At 40.4% G+C, this 26,718-nt stretch overlaps 1 protein-coding gene and 1 non-coding gene across 3 annotated transcripts in view; one reads left to right on the forward strand and one right to left on the reverse strand.

The window, feature by feature from the left end:
* The window catches only part of LTA4H (leukotriene A4 hydrolase), a 34,656-nt gene extending 16,346 nt beyond the window's left edge, over window positions 1–18,310 (reverse strand). For both annotated transcript variants that reach the window (XM_032170946.2, XM_032170947.2), the window contains exons 1-9: window positions 18,066–18,310; window positions 11,767–11,897; window positions 10,150–10,270; window positions 7,188–7,256; window positions 4,944–5,048; window positions 3,859–3,911; window positions 1,962–2,034; window positions 1,557–1,697; window positions 356–379 (exon numbers count right to left, since the gene is read on the reverse strand). In XM_032170946.2, coding sequence (XP_032026837.1) covers window positions 356–379; window positions 1,557–1,697; window positions 1,962–2,034; window positions 3,859–3,911; window positions 4,944–5,048; window positions 7,188–7,256; window positions 10,150–10,270; window positions 11,767–11,897; window positions 18,066–18,224 — 876 coding nt within the window. In that variant the 5' untranslated portion in view covers window positions 18,225–18,310. The remainder of the gene's footprint in view (window positions 1–355; window positions 380–1,556; window positions 1,698–1,961; window positions 2,035–3,858; window positions 3,912–4,943; window positions 5,049–7,187; window positions 7,257–10,149; window positions 10,271–11,766; window positions 11,898–18,065) is intronic.
* Window positions 18,311–18,729: 419 nt separating this feature from the next.
* On the forward strand, window positions 18,730–18,801 carry TRNAD-GUC (transfer RNA aspartic acid (anticodon GUC)). Its single transcript has one exon. It is a non-coding gene; the product is annotated as a tRNA-Asp (tRNA).
* Window positions 18,802–26,718: the final 7,917 nt, after the last annotated feature.

Genomic DNA, 26,718 nt, shown 5'->3' on the forward strand with positions numbered 1-26,718 from the left:
GATATTCAGGGAGTTACTCAGTTCAGCAAAATCTTTAATTTAACCAAAGACACACACACACACACACACACACACACACACACAAATATGGCATAAAGTAATTAGAAAGCAAAAATTACTTAGAAAATATTAAATAGATATATCACTGCATTAAAAATATTTCATAAATATATGAAGAGATCAAACCATAAAATTTCCTTAAATCTATTACATCTAATTGTTAATAATGTGACAAGAGTCCCCCCAAATTGTCCGTTATAACCATATCTTTAACATAAAAATACAAGGGATATTTTAAAATCAGTTGACGTAATACTTCTTAAAGGTAAGGCCATAATGAAAAAGTTTAACTTACATTGGAGAGTGACTTGTCGCCTGCCTACAAAAAAAGAAAATTACCTTAGTATTTTAGTAATCAAATTACAGACTATCTAAAAGACTGCCTACCTAAATACTTAGCATACCGGCACTGGTGGTCCACTATATTTCTACTACAGCACTTCAAAGAAGGTAAAAGAGACCTTAATTAAAAAACAAAAAAAATACAGAACTAAAAATTAGCATCATTCTTTCTTGCCTTAATTTTAGGGAATTTTTGCAATACAACGAAAGCCAGTCTATTTGTGTCTAACTTCCATGAAACATTTCTTCTACTTCCATTTTTACATCTGCTCTTATTTACCCATCACCTTCTTTCTCTCCTATTACCCAAAATATATTTAATAAAACTTTAGAGTGTCCTATGTGTCCTGTGCTGTATTTTATTTATTTTGTTGCTAATCCATCACTCATTTTGGTTCTAGGAAGAATTTAAAGTAGCTCACAGGCATATTAAACAGAGCAGTGTACTATGGCCCTAATCCTTTCCTATACATGGTGTACTGATTTTTTTTTTAATTGTACCTACACACCAAGTGTAATTGGTATAGTCTGTTTGTCTGGATACATAATTTATCAATGAATTGTTGTTACACAGCACCCCCATGCCCAACTCCCCAAATACCGTGGCCATAATATTCTCCTTCTCCAAATGGCCAGATTATTTTCCTTTCAAAAACAAGATGGAGGCCTGGTGGGGTGGTTCATGCCTGTAATCCCAGCACTTTGGGAGGCCAAGGCAGGTGGATCACGAGGTCAGGGGATCGAGACCACCCTGGCCAATATGGTGAAACCCCGTCTCTACTAAAAATACAAAAATTAGCTGGGCATGGTGGTGTGCACCTGTAGTCTCAGCTACTCAGAAGGCTGAGGCAAGAGAATCGCTTGAACCCGCGGGCAGAGTTTGCAGTGAGCTGAGATCGCACCACTGCACCCCAACCTGGGCAACAGAGCAAGCCTGTGTCTCAAAAAACAAAAAAAATGAGATGTGATAACCACAATAAACAATAAAATTAGAAACAAAGGTTACATGAACAAGAGAAAAGATTTTTATACATATATACATTATTAGGACCCTAAGGTTCTTTACATATATATACATATTATTAGGACTCTTAAGGTTCTTAAGTTTATTTTTGAAAGACGTCAATTTCAAATGAAGAAATAGTTACACTTACCAGTAGAGTAGGAGTTACAAAAGTAAGGCAAGGATTCTCCATGCCACCATAAGGGAAGGACGGCGGCAGGACCAATAGGTCATACTGTCCCCATACATACGGTCCTCCCAGATCTTCTGCAATTTTAAGCATAGATTCAGTCTGAAAAATCAACACATATATGTCTGTATGTCTTAATTATCACCATTGTACATTTCTTAAAATTGTACATTGCTTTCTATGAAGGTTACAAGTTAATGATTTTTATTTTAAATGAAAATGATAAAAAGAATGTAGCAACTGCACATCTACATAAAAGACAATCTGATTATTTCTCCGTATCACTTAAAACCATCACATTTCACACTCAAAATCTTCAATCTACTGTCTATCACAGTGACTACAAAGGATAACTGTATGACCAACCTCAGAAAACTCATAAGCAGACTTTTCCACCTGCTCTTTCTCAGACCACACCAAAGTTCTTGGGCCAATTTGCCTGCAAGATTAAAAAGCTTAATAAAAAAGAAATTCACAGCAAATGATTCATCTGGTTCTAAAAAGTATTTAATGTCTTGTAGACAAACCTTTACAGTGAGAGTGCATTTACCATGTGCTTATGGGAAAGGGATGAGGTTACATGGCCTGAGATGCAAACCTGCTATTGTATATGCAGCAATAGATATGCAGCTCTCTAAGGAGGTACAGGCTGGGCCAAAAGAAAAAAACCAAGACATAAGTTGTCCCCAATTAGTTTATTGCCTCTTGTAAGACCTCTTGAGGGTCTCATTTCATCCCTCAATTTCACAACTATAGAAACCCAGTCACAACTCATAAGAAACTATTCTTTTTTTTTTTTTGAGACAGAGTCTCGCTCTGTCACCCAGGCTGGAGTGCAGTGGCGCGATCTTGACTCACTGCAAGCTCCGCCTCCCGGGTTCACACCATTCTCCTGCCTCAGCCTCCTGAGCAGCTGGGACTACAGGCACCCGCCACCATGTCCGGTTAATTTTTTCTTTTTTTTGTATTTTTAATAGAGATGGGGTTTCACCGTGTTAGCCAGGATGGTCTCAATCCCCTGACCTCGTGATCCGCCCACCTCGGCCTCCCAAAATGCTGGGATTACAGGCGTGAGCCACCATGCCCAGCTTTTTTTTGATACAGGGTCTCATTCTGTTGCCCAAGCTGAGTTTAGAAGGGCCATCACAGCTCACTGCAGCCTCTACCTCCTGGGCTCAAGCAATCCTCCCACCTCAGCCTCCTGAGTAGCTGGGACTACAGGCATACACTACCATGCCCAACTAATTTTTTATTTTTTTGTAGAGACACGCTCTCACTTATGTTGCCTGGGCTGGTCTCGAACTCCTGGGCTCAAGCGATCCTCCCACCTTGGCCTCCCAAAGTGATGGGATTATAGGGGTGAGCCACACAGCCCAGCCTACAAGACTATTCTAGAACAGGAATGGGTATAAACTTTGTTATGTACTTAAAGGTTGAATACTCTTATACAAGAAGAAACAAATAGAAAATGAAGGAAATCCTGTCAGATGCTGTAACATGGATAAACCTTAAGGTCATTACACCTTGAATGAAATAAGCCAGACACAAAGAGAGAAAATTACACTGTATGATCTACTTATGTGAGGTATCTAAAGTAGTCAAATTCACAGGAACAGAAAATAGAATGGGTGTTACCAAGGACTGGGGGGTGGAGGAAAGAGGAGCTATTGTTTAATGGGTGCAGAGTTTTAGTTCTACAAAATGAAAAATTTCTGAAGATCTGTTTCACAACAATGTGAATATACTTAACACTATGGAACCACACACTTAAAAACAGTTAAGTGTGCTTAAAACTAAGAATGAACAAAGAATTAAGAAGGAAATCCACTCTATTGGTAAAATATTAGTAAAATATCTTACATTTCTGTAATATTTGTAGGCTTCCAAGTTCTTTAATATATTTATCTCATTTGTTTCACATAACCACCCTATGAGGTAGAAAGTCAGACATTATAATTTCAAGGATAAGGAAACAGAGATTAAGAGAGTGACTTGGTCAAGCTTCCCTGAGAATCCAGACCTCTAAAGGTAAGAGCATGCTCATTTTACAATACTTGAAAAATCTAAGGGATAACTGGTCAAGATTTTTAAATGTAAAATTAATTTTTTGCCTACATTTTATATTTAGATTTGAATTTTTCTAGAGCTGTCAGCTTGATATCTTGAGAAATATGCAAATGATCAACCAATTAACCTTGAGAGAGGTTCAAGATGCCTAAGTTTTGATCCTTCCACAAACCTGAAAATTTTTCCAAAAGCTCACCTGCTTTCTAAAGCTCCAGCAACTAAAGCAATCAGGTAGCAGGGTATCGGAACCTAAAGAGGGCAAACAAACGCACACCACGTGCTTGCATTAGTGTTCACAAATGTTACACAGTAAGACAATTCATATTTAAAAGTAAGTAAATTCCCTTTCAAATCTCCTAATATTAGTAGGGATAACTTTGCTTTTATACTTCTCAAATAGTTCTCATCTTTAACATATAGCTTGAAATTGTGATACAAAAAACATTGTTCAAAACATCTATTTGCCTTTTATTCTGCTAGGAACAAAAGCTTCTCACACGTGGAAAAACAAGATCACACATACTATTAAAAGGTACATTTTAGGCATTTCTCAAAAAGTAACCTAAAGGAATGCTTTTCCCGTGTGTTTGCCTTTTTCCTCCTGACTTTTAAAAGGTTTTGGTTTTCTTTTTTTATTCCTTTATGTTTCAAAGCACTATTGACATGTTGTAGAGACACACAGAGTAACCTGGCAATAAGTAGATGCCAAAATTATGGGAGCTTGGAACCACAGAAGCTGCAGTGAAAGTCAAATTATCCATTGTGAGATCAATTAAGAAAACACACACACACTCACACACACACACACACTCACACACACACACACACACACACACACACTCACACGTGCATACACATTCTATTCATTGAAGGTCAAAGATACATGTCTAATGACCAGAACTGTAACTGAGTGCATTTTTGGTCTTGACTCCTCCATTTGTAAACACTCTCAACAGCCACTTGCCCACACTGTAGTACCAGGGCAGGAGAATGCATAAGAACACAAAAGAACAGGAAGCCAGCCCCTGACTGGAGTGAGGGAAAATGAAAACAGGCACGCTCCCTACTCTGTCTCTACAGCAAACCCTCTTTTCAAACAATACTCTGTAAATAGAACAAAACCCTTTAAAAGCACAAAAGAAAAAAAACAAAGAACACAAAAACCAAAAGCTGTTCTCAAAATTCTGAAATATTTCAAAAGTAATTTTGCCCTCTGGATGTGTACAAGCTAACTGTAGTTTACCGCCAATGAAAACAAAAATCTAGACCCTAGGATCTTACTTTTTGGATGAATTTGTATATTTTCCTGCTTGGGTCTTCTGGGTCAGGTGCTTCTCCATCACGAATAGCACTCATAAGTGCCACCAGTTCTTTAGGGACAGACACCTAATCAAGGAGAAAAATCATTTCTAGTCATAAATAAAAGCTTCTATGTGTCTTAAACTATATATGTAAAATAACCTTTTCCTCCCCTTCTTGACTGTCTAATAAACAGACTATGAACACAAAAAGTATATACATATACAAAAAGTATATATATATACACACACACACACATATATATGAACACAATGTGTATATATGTGTATATATATATGCACATATATATATATGTGAATGTGAAATTTCTATCCATTCACCCATGCACATTAAGAGCAGAGTTTTGGTAGAAACTGGATTAAAATCCCAGCTCTGCCACCTAATAACTAACTGCACAAACTTGGGCAAATAAATATACCCCCAAGCCTCAGTTTCCCCATCAAGTAAGTGTAAAACTTCAAAAGCTTGTTGCAAGGAATAAATAAGTGAAGAGCCCAGCACCATCCCTGGCAATGGGAGCCACCATCCCTGCTCCCCCTACACTCACAAAACAGATTTAAAAGGACGTTATATACTCACTGTAGGACAGAATGGTTTTGAACAATTTTGTTTTGAAAACACACACTTGGAGTTACAAATAGAGGAACGTTTTAAAAGTAGTAACTGTGAAAAACTAAAATTTATTGCTAAAAACTGTCAAATAATTTTCTCTGGAAATCCTTACGGAAAAGACCCTTATGGGGCAAACCATATAGTCATTTAACTGTGTATCCTAGCTCCATGATTCTGAAAGTTTGATTTCTGACGAATGCCAGAATAAAGGACTCCCCCAAGTATTAATGATCAAGCACGAATATATTCCAGTAGGGGCTAGACTTTCACGTTCTTCTTGCATGGCTCAGGACCCAAAGCCATGACTGAGGCAGGCACAGAATTAGAAGTTCCTGAACCAGTGCTACAATTATAGATTCTAAAGCACAAAACTATTCAGGAAATAATTTGGTTCAGCCACCTCCCTTCATTTAGGTGGTGATACGTTACATATATGTGCCAACTGAGGTTGCGAGGTCATAAAACTTGTTCAAGGGTCACATCATTATTTATTTATTTTTTTAGAAATGGGGTCTCGCTATGTTGCCCAGGCTGGCCTTGAACTTCTGAGTTCAAGTGATCTTCCCACCTCAGCCTCCCAAGTAGTTGGGACTTCACATAGTTATTAAGTGGTGGAGAAGAGCCAGAGCACTGGGATTCTTTGCCTCCAAGTATAATATATCACTGCACTACCCTAGGTGTAATTTGGCTGTGGGATGATTTGGGAAGCAAGAAGGCCCCATAAATATGGGTTGGTCCTCATTCTATTTGCTTGGTCTAAGTAGGTCTAGCCTCTGGGATAGTGATTATTTAGTAATTACAGTCCACCTTTTCCAAAAAGGATTAGCAGTACCTACCAAGGGAATAAGTTGGAATTGCATACAGACAAGTCTGGAATATATGCCCACTAGGCTTATATGGCTACAGAATGCATTTATAGAAGCCTGAATCCTGCAAATGTCAATTTTTTAAAGTTAAGTAAAAATTGTTCCTAAGTTCTCATTTCTAGATCCAGGATTCTGAATTCCTTCTTTTTGTTTGTTTTTTTGTTTTTGTTTTTTGGTTTTTTTTTTTTTTGAGACGGAGTCTGGCTCTGTCGCCCAGGCTGGAGTGCAGTGGTGCCATCTCAGCTCACTGCAAGCTCTGCCTCCTGGGTTCACGCCAATCTCCTGCCTCAGCCTCCCCAGCAGCTGGGACTACAGGTGCCTGCCACCATGCTCGGCTAATTTTTTGTGGGTTTTTTTTTTTTAGTACAGATGGGGTTTCACCATGTTAGCCAGGATGGTCTCAATCTCCTGACCTCGTGATCTGCCCATCTCGGCCTCCCAAAGTGCTGGGATTACAGGCGTGAGCCACCATACCTGGTCCTGAATTCCTTTTTAAAAGTCAGATTGGTTTCCATTTCCTTTTTTTCACAGTTAAAATGTTTAAAACTGCCTTTAAAGTAGAGATTCAGAATGAGTGCCACAGCCTCTTTTTTTATATATTTCAAGTAGAATTTCATTAAGAAAAATAATTCTAGCTCTAGAAATTCAATTATCATCTCTGCTTATCATTTATACCATATTTACTGATATGCATCATTTAATTGAGTTAATAATTCATAATATTTACCTCTGCAGTATAGGTTAATTTCACAGAAGGAGTGTCCTGACAAGGAAGGATTGCTCTGCAGTGGATGGCCTGAAAAAGGGAGAAACAAGAAGAAATAGCTATTTATCGTTCTGATAAGTCATTAAGAAATCATTAAAAATTATAGCATTGTTCTTAGACATATTTTTAAAAAAATAAAAACAGTCCTCATTTCTTGGGATTTTTTTTTTTTTTTTTTGAGACGGAGTTTCACTCTTGTTGCCCAGGCTGGATCTCGGCTCACTGCAACCTCCACCTCCCGGGTTCAAGCAATTCTCCTGCCTCAGCCTCCCGAGTAGCTGGGATTACAGGCATGTACCACCATGCCCAGCTAATTTTGTATTTTGAGTAGAGATGGGGTTTCTCCATGTTGGTCAGGCTGGTCTCGAACTCCCAACTTCAGGTGATCTGCCCACCTCGGCCTCCCAAAGTGCAGGGATGATAGGCGTGAGCCACCACGCCTGGCCTCTTGGGATCTTTCAAAGTCCAAAAATAGATTCTTGGACTTTTAAAAATCAGATTTTCCATCTTAATCTATGGTTAACCCTCACATTTCAGTTGAAGCATGGAGAAACTCATAAGCAGTGTTTCCTACTCTATGGTCTGGGTGACAGTAGGGCCCGGTGAGAAGCTTTGAGAAACCTGAGAAAAAAGGGCTCTGTAGCAAAACAGACCTGAGAAGTGTGGCATACTGCACCGCTGTCTTGCAGAGCCACTAGAACATTAGCGGCCTGAAGGCTCTGAGCAGACCTACAATAAACAAACCTGTTTGATTTCTTACATTTATGTTAACACAAAACCCATTTCTCTCTGGTTTAACAGCTCATGGGATGTCAGTGTTCTAATGAACACAGCCTGAGAAATGTTGCTGTAGTCTTGACACTTCAATCTTGCCGCAAACCTTGTAAGTAAAACAAAGAAGCAAAGAAGGGAGAAAGAACAGTCTCTTTCAATACCATCTAGACATATTCATTCATACAATATGCAAAGTGTTTCTCTACTGCCACACCAATCATTATTAACATTGGTTCCATCCAGTATGGCTAGAGGCCGGGTGCCGTGGCTCACTCCTGCAATCCCAGCACTTTGGGAGGCTCAGATGAGAGGATTGCTTGAGCTCTAGAGTTTGAGACCAGCCTGGGCAACATAGTGAGACCTTACCTCCACCCAAAAAAAATTAGCTGGGCATGGTGGTGCACACCTGTAGTCCCAGCTACTCAGGAGGCTGAGGTAAAAGGATCGCTTGAGCCCAGGAGTTCTAGGCTGCAGTGACCCAAGTTCACACCATTGCACTACAGCCTGGGCAACACAGTAAGACCCTGTCTCCAAAAAAAAAAAAAAAAAAAAAAAGAGCACCTACAACCTTATACCCGGTCTGCTTACAAATAAGTCTGTCTACTGCTGGTGAACAATGAAATGGAAACCCAGCCTCATTGAGACAGTCTACTAAACTCAAAGGAATTCTGATATTAACACCCTTCTCTGAAGCTATTACAAATCCTAAACATATTCATTCCACCACAAGCTTTCTTAAAACCCCCAAACTCCAGGTCTTTTCATTTCAGTTCTAGAAAATTCTCCAAAGATATAGGCTCCCAAATGACCTCCAGATGGATTAAGTAGGACTAGCAGAGCCACCTTGTTCTCTCTCCCAAAATAGAGTTCCAAGACCACGCCTCTAGAGTTCCTTAATGGTTTCTAGTTAGGTGACATGGCAATACCAAAGGGGTTTTTAAATGTATTTCACTGGATAAGGCCAAACCCAGGCAAATATGCATACAGAACAACCGTAAGCAAACTCATCAAACAAAATCATGTCTACATGATTCCTATCACCTCAATCATTTATTAATTTAGCTGAAATCTGTTTCCTGTATTCCCAACATTGCTGCCAATAAGAAATGGAATAATATATTCAAAATTAACATTTTCATGACTCACAAATCTTGCATTTCTTGCCAAATTTGGTTAATAGACATTCTATTAAGAAATACTGCCTGAAAATCAGATATTCATGTATAGATTGTGCCATTTGTACACTCTTGTGTAGAATATTTTATCTCTTCTAGATTATTAAACTGAGGGTTTCTTAGATTAAAAAGATGTTTCAAGTGACCACAGAAAGTAAACAGGTCTGATTCATATGCTAATTCCTTTTTTAAATGGACTTGTTTTGAAATTTGAACCTAATACACAGGAATATTGGGAGGGATGAAACATGTAAAGAATCTAGCACAATGCCTGGAAATAGAGCAAACGTTTAATGAAGTCAGTTCCCTTAATTGTAAATTATTTGATTACTATGAAAAGTAGGTATTTTTTCTTTCAGAAGACAGTTTGAAATGTATTATCCTTGTGACAGGTATCTCTAATTGTATGGCTCTTTACCCTTAGTTTTAAAACAGAAAACAAAAGTAGTTTAAGTCATGCAATTTTAAAGGTACAGTTAATATATTGATATAATACATACTTTTGTAAATGTGTAAGAAAAATATGCAAAAGCTACATTCCAAACTCAATGGTGGTTACCTCTGGGCAATGGTGTCTGGAAAAGGTTTGGAAATTAAATCTTTCACTTTCCATTTCTTTACTATTAGCATTTTTCATAACCAGTACATATTATTTATTAATTTTCCTTTTATTTTATGACTATTTACTGAGTACCTACTCTCTGCCAAGTTCTAAGTCAGGCCTAGAAAGTCCAATCTAGGTGGACATATTTCCAAACTGAAAGAAGCTTCTTATTTAAAGTAATGCATGAGTGTATTAATAGTGAAAGATAAAATGAAAATATATAATTTATCTTATATGTTTTTATAAGATCAATTAATACCTTATATTAGGTAAAACCCACACAATCCATAAAACCACTGTTCATTTTGCTTCATTCAACCGTATGTGCTGGAATTTTCTGCATCAGAAATCATTCTGGAATCCTTTTTACCTGGCACTGACTAAAGAGATATGGGTGTTCCTTCCCAGAAGTCTGTTCAGGAGTGAGCCACTGGAGAGCAGAAGATTTTGGAGAGGTCTCAAAAGAAATTTCTATAACGATTTCTTGATTTCTGTATGAAACAAATATATTAGTAGAGTATGATTCCATCTGGTGAAAATTTAAACTCATAATACATACACTGAATAATATAAATAACATAGTATGCATTCTCATCACTGATTGGCAGTAAGCTCTAGGTATGCCACATCCTCAGTGGCTAAGTCTCCTCTCAGTTTTCCTACCTAACTGCCAGCCTGTGGGTCCTTTTACCTCTCCCATGCTAACTGCTAGTGAAGGCATAACGGCAACTAACAGTGGTTGACTACCCCGTTGTGTGTCACATACTTTGCATCTGTGATATCATTTAATATTTTATTAGAGTGGAAAAGTGAAAGAAATCATTTTGGGGCTTCAACTACCACAGCAGCAGGTGCCACAGCATGACACAGAGCAGTGCTAGTCTGCAAACTGTTACTGACCCAGGACAAGACAAGACCAGAAGTTGAGAATCAGCATTGCAAAACTTCTAGAGTCATTTTTATGTCTGTTGAATCTAATAATAAAAAATGTGTGCTTATATTTCATCTCTTCCTCATATTTCATTTTTATTGCATTTTACAAAAGTATCACTCTATGACAGATCGAAGAGGATAAAAATTGGTCCTTTACCCCAGAGAGTTTGAGAAGCACTGATAATAAGGGAACAGCAGAGCTTTAGAGACCAGCAGCCCTGCTGGTGTTTGAATCCTGACTCTATCACTTACTGGTACTGTAAACTTGGGGAAATTATTTGACCTCCCTATGCCACAGTTTCCTTGTAGAATGGGGTGAATACCATCTACCTCACAAGCTAGACTTAAGTGTTTCCCTTCTCTTAAAGGGAAAGAGAAGGCATGAAAACACTGGCCACTGAACAACTGGGGTAGATCACCCTTGTTCTAGGCCAATAGTTTTCACCCTTTTTCCCCTCCCCAATATATCAAGAGGTGGCATATACTCCCAATGTGATGATTCTGGTTGCCACTTTCTTGAATAAGCTATTTCTCTAAGGTTCCCTTTCCTCATCTTTAAGTGTAGATTATACCAGCAGGGTTACTGTAAGGATTAGATACAAGAATGCATTTAAAGCACTTATCCCAAGATTGCTGCACTGTAACAGTTCTATCTTTGGCATTATCATTGTTCTATTAATAAATGCAGCTGACCTCTGGGGCAAGGGCAAGGAATGTGTAGCTTGTAAAAGCTGCCCAGGTTATCTTGAAATGCCTTCTTATGATGGCATGCCCCCGCCATCACTCTAGATATTAGTAAAAGGATGAATCATTTAAAAACTAACAGTTCCCAAAGTCCATGTTGTATTATATACAAACAACATTTTTAGTATCTTAAGTATATATAATTTTAACTGCTGTATCAACTTTAACCTGAACAGAAGATCAAGAGAAGTAGTATACCAATCATTACATATTTACAAACTAAAATTTAAAAAGAAAAAATATTTAAATTAGTTAAAAATATGTTTCCCCATTATTTAGCTGTAAAAGAGAAAGATCATAGCATTCATACTTGCTCAAAGCGATAGGAAGAGAGATTTCCATTGGTGATCCCTTGTAACTTTGTCTTTCTCCAAGAGCATATTTGACTTCTTGTCCATTGATCACTACTTTTTCTATTGTAAGGTCCTTTGTATCCAAAACCTAAAATTAATATTTTTAAATAGTAAGAAAATAGTGTCATTTGCCAGAAAAAACTCGTATTAGGCTACAACAACTAGTTGCTTGTGGAGAGTAAAATACAGAGTGAAATTAGAAGAATTAAAGAGTCAAAAGCTAGTCTAGGTCTCATTTTTTGGGACTCTAAGCATCCTGAAAATTTTTGGGTTCTAAGATTTGCATATATATTGTTAAGTAACCCTAGGACAGTCACACAAATTTTGGGCTTTAAGTAAAAGTCAAATCTAAATCAAAATATGTTTGCTTCTGACTCCTAAAATTTTCTCTATTATGAAAAACTTTACCTATAACTTGTTTCTTTCACTCTGGCTCCTCAATACATTACACAATATATTTCCTCCTAGAACTCATGTACTTTCAAACTTCATGTTCGTTAAGCAAATCAGCAGACTGTATATTACTGTGGTTGTGTATCTAGAAAAAGCCCAACCTGGTATGGCAACTCAGACCAAATGATCCTGCAGAGGATTGGGAGACCATATCTACTTGACATGGCCAATTAAGGACAACTGCTTTGGGCATGAAGGAGTGGCATCAAGTGTCAGAGTATTTTCTATCCCCCAAAATCCTGAGCCCTAGAAATCATACTCTTTAACTATCTCTCAACTAATCTCTTGTCCTAGAATCTTGAACCTTCCTATGCCACAAGACTGTTTCCTAACAACATAAACAAAATTCTACTTGATGGATCTACCCACTAACTATTCTACTTTTCCTCCTTCCTTCCTTAAACTCCAAGGCAGTTTATGACTGCTATGACTGCTACTTCTACTTCCTCATTAATCATCCTCCCTTTCCCCTTCTTCCATCTGGCTTTTAGCTCCTTTGCTATTGAAAGGGCAGCCCCCACCCCGATCAACAAAGTCTTTTCTGTCCAATAACCTTGACCTCTGTCTACTCACAGCCGTTATGGACAATGTCATCTGGTTAAAACCCCTTCCTTCGCTTCTTTGCCTGTACACATACATCATAAATGGTTCTCTATTTGTCTAATGTTTTTTTCCTTTCCCCTCCTTTATTCCAATTCAAAAATATGGATATGTCCCAATGTTCCAGCCCCGGTCCTTTGATTTTCTTCCCAAATCCCTCACTCCCTAGCTCTTACTCATGCCCACATCTTCAGCTAGTATCTCTGTGAAGATGCCTGCCATTCTAGTTCTACAGTTGTATTCCCTCCCCAGGACCTCAGTCTAATTGCCTGCTCAACATCTCCATGGGACATAGCACCATACATTGAATAGCCTTCTAAAAATTCCAAAAATGATTTTTATCCTCCCTGAATCAGCTTTCTCCCCAGATTTCTTGATTCTGTTACAAGAACTCTTCCAGTTACCTAAGGTTTGATCCCATTTCCCAATCCCACACAGCCACTTAAAAGTTGTTCTTTCACAGTGTCTTCATACTTTTCCTTTCTTTCCACCACTAACCCAGGTCAGGCCCTGGACTGGTAGAACTGCGTTCTATCAGATCTCCCTTCCTCTGGCATTATTTTTGTCCTTTTCTGAAATCTGGCCTGGCTACATGTAAGGCCAAGAACCAGCCATTTCCCAGCTGCCCCTGGGTACTTTCTTTTGGGGGTACCTCATCTGTTATCCTTACTCTAAATTAGTAGAAGATACAGTTTATATCTTATTTAAAATAATAGGGTTACTCCTTCATATTCTAGTACCTCTCTAGTCTCTTCATACTCTAGTACCTAGTTCTGAATAGCTATTCAGAATAGCTAACTTCTTTTAAAAACTTGATTTGAGTATCTTGCATTTATAACAACACATGCTTATATAGATGAATTAACTGGGTCATTTCCCAGTGGAACATATTCTGTTTTCTATATTGGCTAAACTTTCCAAATCTGTTCAGAATCAGAAGTGTCATAGTGACAACTATTTTTTGTGAAACTTTTTGATATCCCCTGTGTTTGTTATAGCAGTTGGCCCTACCCTTTCCTATAATACTTACTGTACTGCATTATAATGATTTCTTTTTCCATTAGACTAAGGGTTCTAAAACAGAGAATGTTACTTAGGTCTGTATTCCCAGGGTTTAGCACTCTGCCTCAAAAACACTAGGTGTCAATTAATGCATGAAGCAGGTCCTAGACCAAGAGAAAACAAAAAATGCAATGTTTAAGCTGTATTATCTCAAGTCCTAAGCCTCAACTATCATTTGCAAACTACTGTTTAAAATTCCCCTTCAAATTTCAGCGATGTTATTTAAAAAAAAGTCAAAAACTGTAATAAGAAAGAAAAATAAAGAAAACTGGATCGTTGACAAGTTGGATTTGGTACTTTTTAAGAAACATGTGTTAAGCATCAACAGCTCTACTAATTATAGGATATAATTTACTATGTTTCACAGTATCCTCTTTGAACAATACCCTCCATCCCCCAAAAAAACAGTTGTACTTCTCAGTAGCTGGTCAGTTGACATGGAATAGATATCTGATTCCTTTTTTGCACAGGCTGGTAGGAAGCTCCATGTCAACCTTGTGGCCCACTTCTTTTAAAGTATAGAGGGCTTTATGCCATGGGTTTTGTTTCTCCTATTCTTATTGTCTCTTCCTGCAAATTATTTATTTTTAATCTTATACTATATATGTTGCTTCAAGCAGTCTCAGTCCTTTCTAGAACAAAGCAGAGTTTTTTTCTAAAAAAGCTTTATGCCTCATTATGATGTCTAAATTTACATTTTCTACTTGCTATGTGCAGGGATATGATGGGAAAAAAACATAGGTTTATTGTGAAACACAAAACTAAAACTAAAAAACCACCTTGATTTGATTCCCAGTTGAGCCATTCACTTAGTGAAGACAAGATGGTTTGCAGTCAGAACTACCTATTGTTAACTGCTGGCTTCTGCCTTGGCCATGGCACTAAAACCTCTTGAGCCACTAACCAAAAGAACACCTAAACATTTCTGAAAGTTTCAGTGAAAAGAAACAAATGTGTGAAAGTTATCATAAATTTGGAGGATCAAACTTCAGTGTAAATAACCCAAAACTTGAAAAGAATTTTAGAAAGCTTAGAATTTGTCCGATTAAGGCTCCTTCAGCATTCCTCAACATCACAAACTCTAAGCATGGAGAGGAAAAGAAGACATGAAAAGAAGACATGACATCTCTCCTGATTCAGCACTGGCACTGGGTCTTCCCGTCTCACCTCTGAAGTACAGCTGGCACTATTATCAGTGTAGCCCATGTTAAACTTAGGCACTGTTTTCTAATTGAAATCATCCATTAATCAAACTTTTGAATGTCCTCTACATGCCAGACATAGACTATACTAGGAAGTTGAGATACAAAGAGTTATGAAACACAGTCTCTACATTCAAGAGTCCCCAATCTAGTGGAGGAAAGAAACAGGTTAACCTTAAATAAATATTAATTAACTAATTAATAAGGATAAGCTCCTGGTCTAAGGCTTTTGTCATAAATAAGCAAACAATTATAAACATGTTATTTTGTACTACAAGTTGCCTTCCTTGTATAACATCTAACATTATTATAATTCCAGGCTCTAATTTGCTAAACAGACATGCCAACCAGAAATCACAATTTTAAAATCTTACTTTTCTCTAGATTTGGGGAATGTAAAAACAATGGGCAGATTTTTAGATTGGGACATTCTTTTCAAGATTTAAACATCCTGACTCTTGCTTACTTATGGAACAGAGGTAAAGTTTTTATTTTACAAAAGTGATGAGAACACATGGACACACAGAGGGGAACACACTGGGGCCTACCGGAGGGTGGAGGGTAGGAAAAGGGAAAGGATCAGGAAAAATAACTAATGGGTACTAGGCTTAATACCTGGGTGACAAAATAATCTGTACAAAAATCCCTCATGACACAAGTTTACCTTATGTAACAAACCTGCATATGTACACCTGAACTTCAAATAATAAATTTTTTAAGTTTTTATTTTACAAAACAAAGGTAAGTGTGAGGGTCACATTAAGCAGCAAAAAGCTACAAAAATTTTCATTCTTCTATTTTTTTCAGCATAGTTTATAATTTAATTTTTTAAAATAAAGTTGAAGAGCAAAAACTTTCCAGTTAACTGAGAGCTTTGAGTGGGTTTGGGGCTTAGTCAAGGTTTTATTATATCTTAAACCAATTGGAATATTTCTTCTGAAATATAGGTTGCAGCTAAAGATTCAAGGAAGAATTTGCTGTTCATATATTAGAAAAACCTCTTTAAATTTCTTCCACTAGCAACCTCGGTGTTGGTTTGGAATTATTCACATCTGAACACAAGTTTCCTGAATTGCTTAATTTTTAAATCTCTAGTACTTTTGAATGTAGGACATATAAACACATGTTCAAATATGGCAGTCCCACGGTGTGGTTTTTCTTTTTTTATTATTATACTTTAAGTTCTGGGGTACATGTGCAGAATGTGCAGGTTTGTTACATAAGTATACACATGCCATGGTGGTTTGCTGCACCCATCAACTCGTCAGCCACATTAGGTATTTCTCCTAATGCTATTCCTCCCCTAGGCCCCTACCTCCGACAGGCCCCGGTGTGTGATATTCCCCTCCATGTGTCCACGTGTTCTCATTGTTCAACTCCCACTTATGAGTGAGAACATGCGGTGTTTAGTTTTGAAACTGCATTGAAATAGGACTTCAGCCCTGCCCATGCAAAGTTGCTACTGCAATTAAAGATAGCATGGTACTTCAAGAAGACCAAAGTGCGATCTACAAGGAAATAGATGCCTTCCTGCTTATAATATCTTTATTTTCTTTCTTATAGTACTTTTGTTGATTACGTATCAGTACATAGAAGAATCGACCTATTTTTCAAATCAATTAGTTCAGCAAAATGTTGAAGGACAAAGTAAGAAAGTACTTATTAGTTCATATTAATGAAATCAAAATGCAGATCTTTCCTACAAAAGTAGGAAAAAGAGGCCTGAAAGCCACCAATTCTTATCTGCCCGATCTGATCTGATTGCTTATTGATATGCTTTAGTAGATTTCACCATGCTACACTGTGTAAAATACACATGTAGCATCCTGCCCTGGTGAAGAAGCCGAATTTGGCTGTCTTTTCATGACCCTCTTATTTTTAAAATGCTCTTCTATGAAATTCTTCAGGTGAAAGGTATAAACCAAATACTAAAGGGCAATTTGAGCAAGAACATTAAATATAGGTTATGATACAGATAAAATCATTGAATAATATTCCATGAATCTACAACCTTTCTTCATTCCAATGGTTATAGAGTTTGTAGAAGTATGTGTTTTCTAAGTGAAATAACTACTTGGCTCCTTGGAACCAACTATTAATAAAACGTATTGAATCATCCTTAGAAAACTCGAATGTCCTATCCGTTCTTAAATTATTAGAAGATAAGAAAGTTGAGAAGATTAAAAAGTAGAAAGGACCCTGAAGAGAGAGAGCTGAGCCTAGAGTTAGCAAGCAGGGACTGTTAGTTTCAAAGTAGGGCGGAAAGAAGAGGCCTGCCCGGCCGGGGCTGGGAATCCTAAGAGGCTTGAGAACGACTAGCAGGGAGATCCAGGGAACTAGGAGGGAGACGGATGGGTGATGCCCTGCAGACCTGTGGATTGAAATAAGGGTTCCCGGGAGGCAACCGTGGGATCAGGGATCGACAGGACATGGGATCTGAGACTTGGGTAAGATTGTTGACTGAGGAAGGTGCGCTGGGGGCTGGGAAAAGTCTGGGGCCTGAAGAAGGGGGTTCTGGGCCGCAGGCCGAAGCAATGGGGAGGCCATGGGGTAATTAGAGCCAGGAACTAAAATTATGGGGGCTACTGCAAAGATGACACCTAAGGGCTGGGTGAGTTGAGAGGAGTGGACGAGGCGCTGGATGTGCCCAGGGACCTCGGAGAGAGGATCCGGGAGAGGGGCGGAGGAGACATACGTATAAGTGGGGGATGAGGGAAGGGATGCAGAAGCGTAAGTGGGGTTGAGAGGGGGTGCTGTGGGAGATCTGGGGGCTGAAGTGCACAACATGAGTTGGATGGGGGCTACAGAAGAGCAGACGGGGACGTGGGGCCAGGCAGGGACAGCGGCGGGGTGAGCCGGGATCCGGGAGCCCGCAAGGACTAGGGGCGAGGGGCAGGGAGCCCGAGAGAGGCGGGCACTGGGCAGGCGCCCCACTGTACCAGGCTGCGCAGATTGTCCTCCTGAGACTGGACCGTGAGAGCGGCAGTCCCTGTCAGCGTCCGGCGAGTAAAGTCGACGCTGCAGCGCAGGTGCAGGTGCTTGGTCCGGCAGACGGAAGCCGGAGAGGCCAACGAACAGGTATCCACTATCTCGGGCATGGCTCTGGGGGATCACACAGCACAGCGACCTACAGCCCAACGATCAGCTACCAGACTCGTCAATAGAGAACCTGAGGAGGAGGGAGAGAGGTAAAGAAGAGGAGGAGGGATTCGCGGTGCACGCCGGGAAAGGAAGTTTCTTAAAGTCAGACGAGCGTTGGGGGATGGGTGAAGGAACTACAAGTTTCATGGTGCCGCGCGGCAAGCGGGCGCTTTGCTACCTGGGAGCGTGTGTGTTAGGGGTGTTGAGGCGGATCGAGAGTGCTCCTGGAGCTGAAGAAGAGGAGGGGAGTCGGGGCAGTTAGAAGAAGGGTGGCCTGAGGGAAATGATGAGAAATGGAGGGGGAGATAGAACTGAACACTACCATTTTGGCTCTGTTTAACTTCCGTGGAAATTGTAGTGGCAAACATAAGAAAATCAGGTTCATTAGTGGTTGCATGTAGCGAAGGCGGGGCGGAGCAAAAACGTAGAAAAGGCCTATCAGAAAACTTTCTTTTGTGCGGTTCCTCGTTAGTATAGTGGTGAGTATCCCCGCCTGTCACGCGGGAGACCGGGGTTCGATTCCCCGACGGGGAGGCACGAGAGTTGTTTTTCCTTCAGCTGTAAGTAAGTAATTCAAGGTTTTAACAGTTGTTTTGTCAGTTTGAGTGTTTATTATGTACATCCCCAGAACCTGCATCTCTCAAACGGAGAAAGCCAACGTTCCCATCTTAGAAACTAATGAATTTCTATGAAAGTTATGCACTGGTCGCAATGGGAGTGCAGAGCTGGGACATCTAGCTCAGCTCTGGGGCCCTTGTGGCAGGTGAAGGAGGACTGAAGGATGCCTTGCCTTTAGGGTGGGGCCTCAAAATTAAAACTGGAAAAATTGGAAGAGGCTAGGTTTCGAAGGACCTTAAACAGGTGGCCTTTTAATCCTGGGTGCATTAATGGGGGACCCACTGAAGTGTTTTCAGCAGGGGACTGATAACGCATGGTCAGACTCATGTTATAAAATGCGCTATCAAAACCATTAGCAGGAGATTTAGGAAACTATTAAAATGGCTCAATCAGAAGATGCTGGGGGCCTGACATAGGTAAGTAGTAAGTTAGGATAGACAGGAAGGAATGAATGGAAGGAATACTTAGATAAGTGGATTCACAGATTGAAAGGAGACAAAGGGGGCCCAGGCTTTCGGCTTCAGTGGCTGGCTAGTCATTAACCAGAGGTAGTAGTCTATATGAAGAGGATAGTATGTTAGGCTGTACTTGCATTGCTATAAATACCTGAGACTGGGAAGAAAAGAGGTTTAATTGGTTTACAGTTACGCAGGCTGTACAAGAAGCATAGCTCCGGTATGCTTCCGAGTAGACCTCAGGAAGCTTACAATCATGGCAGAAGGTGAAGAAGGAGCAGGCCTCTACATGGCCCGAGCAGGAGCAAGAGATTGCGGGGCCGGTGCCACACACTTAAACAATCAGATCCCACAAGACACTGTGGTGAGGACAGCACCAGGCCATGAGGGATCTGCCCCCGTGACCCAAACACCTCCCACCAGGCCCCACCTCCAACACTGGAGATTATAATTCAACATGAGATTTGGTAGGGACATATATTCAAACTAAATCAGACAGATTTAAGGGGAAGACGCTAAATTCAATTTTGGACATATGAAATTTGAGAACCTATGGGAGTCGAAGTGGAGATGTCCATGGGTCACTTGGATATTTAAGACCATAGCTCTGGGGAAGTGTCAGGTAGACATGACCACGTCACATAACGTGGTGGATGACATTATGACAGTGGGTAAGCTCAACCCAAGAAGAGTGTGTAAAGAGAAGGGTAATGAAAACAGACTGGAAGCTGAGAGAACACCAGAATTTATTGTTTTAAAAAGGGCTAGAGGAAGAGAAACCCATGAAATAAACCAGAAAGAGCCAACCATCAATGCCAGATGCAGTCCAGAGGACCACCGAAGTAAGAAGTGAAAATTCTCTAGATTTGGCAGTGGGGTGAGAGTGGGGAAGGTGGTGATTTTGTTGACTGTCGTGATTTGGTTGAAGATAGAAGCCAGAGAGTAGTGGATTAAGCAATGAAGAGAAGAGGGAGGTGGAGCATAAACCACTGTCAAGTTGCTTGGCCAACGTGAGAAGGGAAGATAAAGGGGAAGCTAGAGAGGAATGCAGCATTGAGAAAGCATTTTTTTTTTTTTTTTTTTTTGAGACGGAGTCTCGCTCTGTCGCCCAGGCTGGAGTGCAGTGGCGCGATCTCGGCTCACACAAGCTCCGCCTCCCGGGTTCACGCCATTCTCCTGCCTCAGCCTCCCGAGTAGCTGGGACTACAGGCGCCCGCTACCAAGACCGACTAATTTTTTTTTGTATTTTTAGTACAGACGGGGTTTCACCGTGTTAGCCAGGATGGTCTCCATCTCCTGACCTCGTGATCCGCCCGCCTCGGCCTCCCAAAGGGCTGGGATTACAGGCGTGAGCCACCGCGCCCGGCCGAGAAAGTGTTTTTTTAATTTTTGCTTTTTAGGGCAAGAGAAAACTTTAATATGTTTAGATATACAGGTAAAAGGGCTTCTGCAGAAGAGGAAAGTTTCTGCAGAAGGATCGACTCAGAGGCAAAAAGGTAGAGAAGAAGAAGAAAGTAAAGATTTCAGAGGTGTGAGGGATAGTTGATGGGTTGAGCATGCTGGTGTGGTTCAATTCTCTATCAAAAGTGACGAAATTTAGCTCCAGCAACAACAACAAAAAAAAACTGCTGTATTTCTGGATATCCTTGTGTTGGCCCCTGCAAGCCAAAGGAAAACAAAATAAAAAAATCCCAAACTATGAAATCTAATACCTCACACATGCATAGGTCCTAATTCATAGGGTGTAAGAATCTGTCATCAACATTTGCATTTTCGGATTTTTTTGGCAAGTGTCCTGTTGCCCAGGCTGGATACAGTGGCATGATCATGGCTAACTGCACATTTAACCTCCTGGACTCAAGCGATTCTCGTGCCTCAGCCTCCGAGTAGCTGGGACTACAGGCGCCCGCCACCATGCCTGGCTAATTTTTATATTTTTTTGTAGAGACGGGGTTTTGTCACGTTGCCCAAGCTGGTCTCAAACTTCTGGCCTCAAGTGATCCACCTGCCTTGGCCTCCCAAAGTGCTGGGATTACAGGTGCAGGCCACCATGCAGAGATGCAAACGTTTTTTGAGGTCACCAAATCTAGGGTGACAAATACAATACAATAGATACCATAGAATTCATTTAGTCAAATAATACACAATCAAATCATCTTCTTTATCTAGTATGGAGAAAGGATAGTTTGTTTTAATAAGAACGTCATTATCATCATCTTCTATTATTGATTACCAGGAACCCACAGAGTTTATGCCACTTGTGTTTAAATAAAAATATCCACAGGCAACCACAAATAAATTCCTCCATTAATATATTAATCAAAAAATAAATTACAGTAGGAAATGTTTTCTGAGATACCACTCGCCCCAAATATAGAATGTACAAAATTCACAATTTACAAGCAATTGGAGTATTATTGATATCCAATGGGAAATTGAGAATGCTTCAAAAAATGAGGCTTTCCACTGCATCTATAAAAGAAGGATAAGGCTGGGCACAGTGGCCCACACCGGTGATCCCAGCACTTTGGGAAGCTGAGACAAGTGGATTGCTTGAGCCCAGTAGTTCGAGTTCAGCCTGGGCAATATGGTGAATCCCTGTCTCTACAAATAATAATAATAATAATAATAATAATAATAATAATAATAAGGGTAATATCAGGGTCTAGTTACCAAAGGAAACTTAAAGATGAAAAGATGATCTATATAAAATATTATGAAAAGAAATAATACCTATATTTATAGAGCCATATGAACAGGAAGAATTCTAGCACTGCTGTTCACCTGGAAAAGTTACTTAATCCCTCAATCCCCTCAGGATAATTGAGGCACCTGTGGCTAGTGGAGTTGTTGAAAAGATAAAATGACATAAAGTATGGGAACTGCTTAGCACTGTGATTGGCACAGATTGGGCATTTGTTACATGTTAGCTAATATGATTATTGCTGTTGGCTTTTATTTTGTCTATTTTAACCACTGTAATGTTATTTTTCCTTGTTGTGTTAGCAAGAGCTTTTAGGACAACCTGGGAAATGAGAAGCAACCACGGTTTGTACAGCAAAACAAGTCACACCAAATCAGGCCTCTAAAAAGAATGGCAACATTAGCAAAGATATGTTTTGAAATGCATTTATGGGAAGTTTCAATTGTTGCACAAATGCTTCCCTTAAAAGGGCAAAAAGACTTTACATTGTTTTTTCCCCTTCCTTTACATATACCTTTCCTTTCTTGAAATAGTCAATGTAATTTGCAGATATTTATTAAATGCATTCTACTACACTGTGCTACCTAGAAAATAATTGGGGAAGGTTCTGTCTTACCTCTTGGATAATTTATACTCTAGTACCCAGCTATACTAATGACCTAAGACAACATGGTGTTAAGAGGAGACTAAGGCCCAAGGAAAACAATACATGAAATTCTAGAGGGACAAGTTCTATCCCTTCGGAGAAAGTCAAGAATAACGTCATGATTTGTATTTTTAGTAGAGACGGGGTTTCACCATGTTAGTCAGGATGGTCTCAACCTCCTGACCTCGTGATCCTTGATGAAGAAGGAAAACCAAGGAAGTCCGTGTCTTGGATGACAAGTGACGTCTGGAAAAATAAAGGAGCAGTGTGGTCAGGAAGCCTGATGAAATTCTGACTATGGATGACTCACTGTTTTGTGTAAAAAGGGGGAAGAGAATTTATTCTAAAAATGTGTTCATATCTACATAAAATACTTCTGGAGGGATGCTGAAGAAACTCATGGTATTGTTTGCCTGTGTGGACAGAGAAGGAAGGCCAAGGAACAGAGGTGAGAAGGAGATATTTCAACTGAATAATCTTGTAAGCCTTTTGAATTTTAATGTGAATATATTTCCCAGTCAAAAGGTTATTTATTGATATGAAAAAACTAAAGGTCACTGGAATCCCAAACTACAAACAAAAACAGCCCTTGCTGACTTCCTGTGGACTTCGTAGTGTCTACCACTGGCCCCACGGGGCTCTGCAGCTTCCACTTGAGTGGCTCAATACGCCCTGCATCAGCCATGCTGAACCAAGGTGTTCAAGCTCTCTGCACTCTCTTGCCCTTCCTTGAGCCTGCATGCCCTTCCCACTCCCACTCTTCCCACAACCTTGGCAGGGCTCTCCTCCTCCCCTTCAGGACTGTGCCCCCCACCCTCCAGTCTGGGCTAGAGTCTAGTAGAATCTGCCTCGCCAAGAGAACAAAGTGCATGTGACACCCTTCTCTTCCTCCCTTCAGTGTGTGAGCAAATAGAAGAAATGATTTTAGCCACGTTTTTAATGTTCACCTTACAACATAGTTGAGGCAATCCTGACCAGTTTCTCCATCTTCTGTGAAATTTCTTCTTCCTTGTGCAGCCATGTGCATGAATTCTATATTTATAGTCACATCTCCAGTCTGTTCTGCATGTCAAGAAAAGGTTTGGGACTGGGCATGGCAGCTCATGCCTGTAATCCCAGCGCTTTGGGAGGCCAAGGTGGGCAGATCACCAAGTCAGGAGATCAAGAGCATGTTGGCCAACATGGTGAAAACCCATCGCTACTAAAAGTATAAAAATTAGTGGGGCGTGGTGGCACACACCTGTAGTTCCGGCTATTTGGGAGGCTAAGGCAGGAGAATCACTTGAACCCAGGAGGCAGAGATTGTAGTGAGCTGAGATCGCACCACTGCACTACAGCCTGGTGACAGAGCAAGACTCCATCTCAAAAAAATAAAAAATAAAAAAACTCAAGGTTTGAGCAGCTGGGAAGGCCAAAATGAAAGAAGCATGAGAAACAGTTCTGCCAATTTTGTAAAATAGCGTAAGTGGTCTCCTCCCAGATCCCTTTCTGGCACCCCACCCCACCCCATGGTTGACTGCAGAGTCTGGAAAGCACCCCCAGCCACCCGTGTCTCCTCCCACACAGTTCTTTTATTTCTCTGCTTGTGTCCTTGGGAGGGACTGGCCTGAACCAAATAGTCTGTCAAGCTGTCCTGAGTTGGAGCCAGACAGTGCCCACCATCACATGGCCTTCTCTCTTGGGTCTCACAAAGCGTGTTTGAAGATCAGCAACATCTGCACCTCCTAGAAGCCTCATCAGAAATGCAGATCTTGGCCGGGGGCAGTGGCTCATGCCTGTAATCCCAACACTTTGGGAGGCCGTGATGGGCGGATCACTTGAGGTCAGGAGTTCGAGACCAGCCTGACCAACATGGCAAAACCCCGTCTCTACTAAAAATACAAAAATTAGCTGGGCATCATGGTGTGCGTACCTGTAATCCCAGCTATTTGGGAGGCTGAGTCTGAGGCATGGCGCACACCTATAATCCCAGCTCCTTGGGAGGCTGAGGCAGGAAAATTGCTTGAACCAAGGAGGTGGAGTTTGCAGTGAGCCGAGATCACGCCACTGCACTCCAGCCTGGGCAACAGAGTAAGACTCTGTCTCAAAAAAAAAAAAAAAAAAAATGCAGATATCAGGACTGCCCTGACCTACTGGATCAGAATCCACATTTTATCCAGATCCCCAGGTGATCCGTGTGCATTTTAAATGAGATCACTGCCTTAGAGGCTCAAGAAATACTTTTGGCATTGGAGAAAATTCAGTTCAAGTGTTAATCAAACATATCAGGACTCCTCTTGGGGTCCGCTGCCCTGGACCCTCAAATCAGTACTGTCTTAATACCCTAGTGTTATCCTCAACAAAGCATTTACCACACTGCATCATTGTCAGTTTACTTGTCTGCCTTCCCTACTACATGATGTGTCTTTAAGACCCCGATTGTATATTCTCCCTCTCAGCACATGTCTGTTGTATGAATGAACAAATGTATAAATGAGCGAATGAGATTTCACATGAGGTTCCAGGCATCCTTTTATTCAGTGTTTCACTCTGTGTTGACTTTGCAGCAAAGAAAAAGCCACCTTCTGCACCTGCCCTTGTCCTGTGATGCCACCAGGCAGTATGTTTGTTTGTGATACAGAATGCCCTTGCCAGCCCACTCCCCCCCGACTAATGGTAAACACTTTTAAAAACATTGTTATTGAAGCATACTATTCATTCATGAAAATGCACATATTATAAGTGTATAGCTCACTGAACTTTATAAACTGAGCATGCCAGTGCAATCAGCACCCAGATCAGAAACAGAACATTACCACCACCGCACTATTGCCTCCCTTAAGTTCCCTTTCAGTTTCTATAAATCCTGCTTCCTAGGGGTAACCACTGCCTGACTTCCAATAGCATATTACCTTGACCTGTTCGCCTATTTATCTTTCCTTTGCATAAACAGACACATACAGTATATTCTGTCATGCCTGGCTCCTTGGCTCAACATTCCTTTTGCAAGATTTCTCCATAATGTTGTGTGTACATCTAGGCTGTGCATTCTCACTGCTGTACAGTGTTCCATGTGTGGATATAACATGATTTTACTTATCCTTTCAACCATGGATAGACATGTGGATGATTTCCAGTTCTGAGTTATTATTATGAATGGTGCTGCTATGGACATTCTGGTATGTGTCTTTTGGTGAACACATTGTAGCCAGGTTTTGTCATGCTGCTTTGAAGTTTCGACAGTTGCACCCTGGCAGGAGATTTCCTTTAAGATCCCTGCACCAGGCCAGAAACATTCACTGCATTGCAGCAACCTGATTCTGTAGTTGTAGACACAAATCCTACACCCTTCTCCCTACCCCAGCTTGGGTAGGGGTTAAAAGTAGATGAAGTAGGGAGGGAAGCTGTTTTCAAGTTACAAGAAAAATTTCTTTACAACTGCTGGCCTTGATCATACTTTATTTTCCTCTGGCTCACTTTCTTTTCTTTTCCCAGTAAGCCTGATTGCAAGCTTTGTTGTACCTGTTTCTTTCTGCCTCAGAGATTCCAGCTCAGCTTACATTTTTCCCACTAAGTAGGCAGTGATATTTCATCACAGCAGGTACTTACACCTTTTGTTCTGATGACTTAAAGCACAAGTAGGTTTTGATAAGTGCTTGCAGGGTTTCGTTTTCAAAAGTCCTATTTCTGTGTCATATTTGTTGGCTTTGAGCCCAGTTTCTCTTGCTCTGCCAACAGATCAGGTTATCTCTATTTGCTCATGGAAATAACATTTTCATGAGCAAAGGCTAACCCAAAATGCTTTCCTCCTATACGTTCTTCTCATCTACAAATCCATGTTTGAGGAACTATTATTTTGTCATTTCTTACAAAAGGCTTTTATTTGAAATTCAGAGTTGAGTAAACCCGTGGAAGAGACTCACATGGTTGACTCACTCTCTGCCCTCTCCTGCACATGTGTCTCAGGATTTCTTAAACCCAGCCGAGCACTTCTGCAAACCTCCCAGACCTGGCCTCCTCCTCCCTTCCAAGCTGCTTCCCTTGGCTTC

This window comes from Hylobates moloch, unplaced genomic scaffold (assembly GCF_009828535.3).
Source record: "Hylobates moloch isolate HMO894 unplaced genomic scaffold, HMol_V3 SCAFFOLD_12, whole genome shotgun sequence".
Taxonomy (NCBI): Eukaryota; Metazoa; Chordata; class Mammalia; order Primates; family Hylobatidae; genus Hylobates; species Hylobates moloch.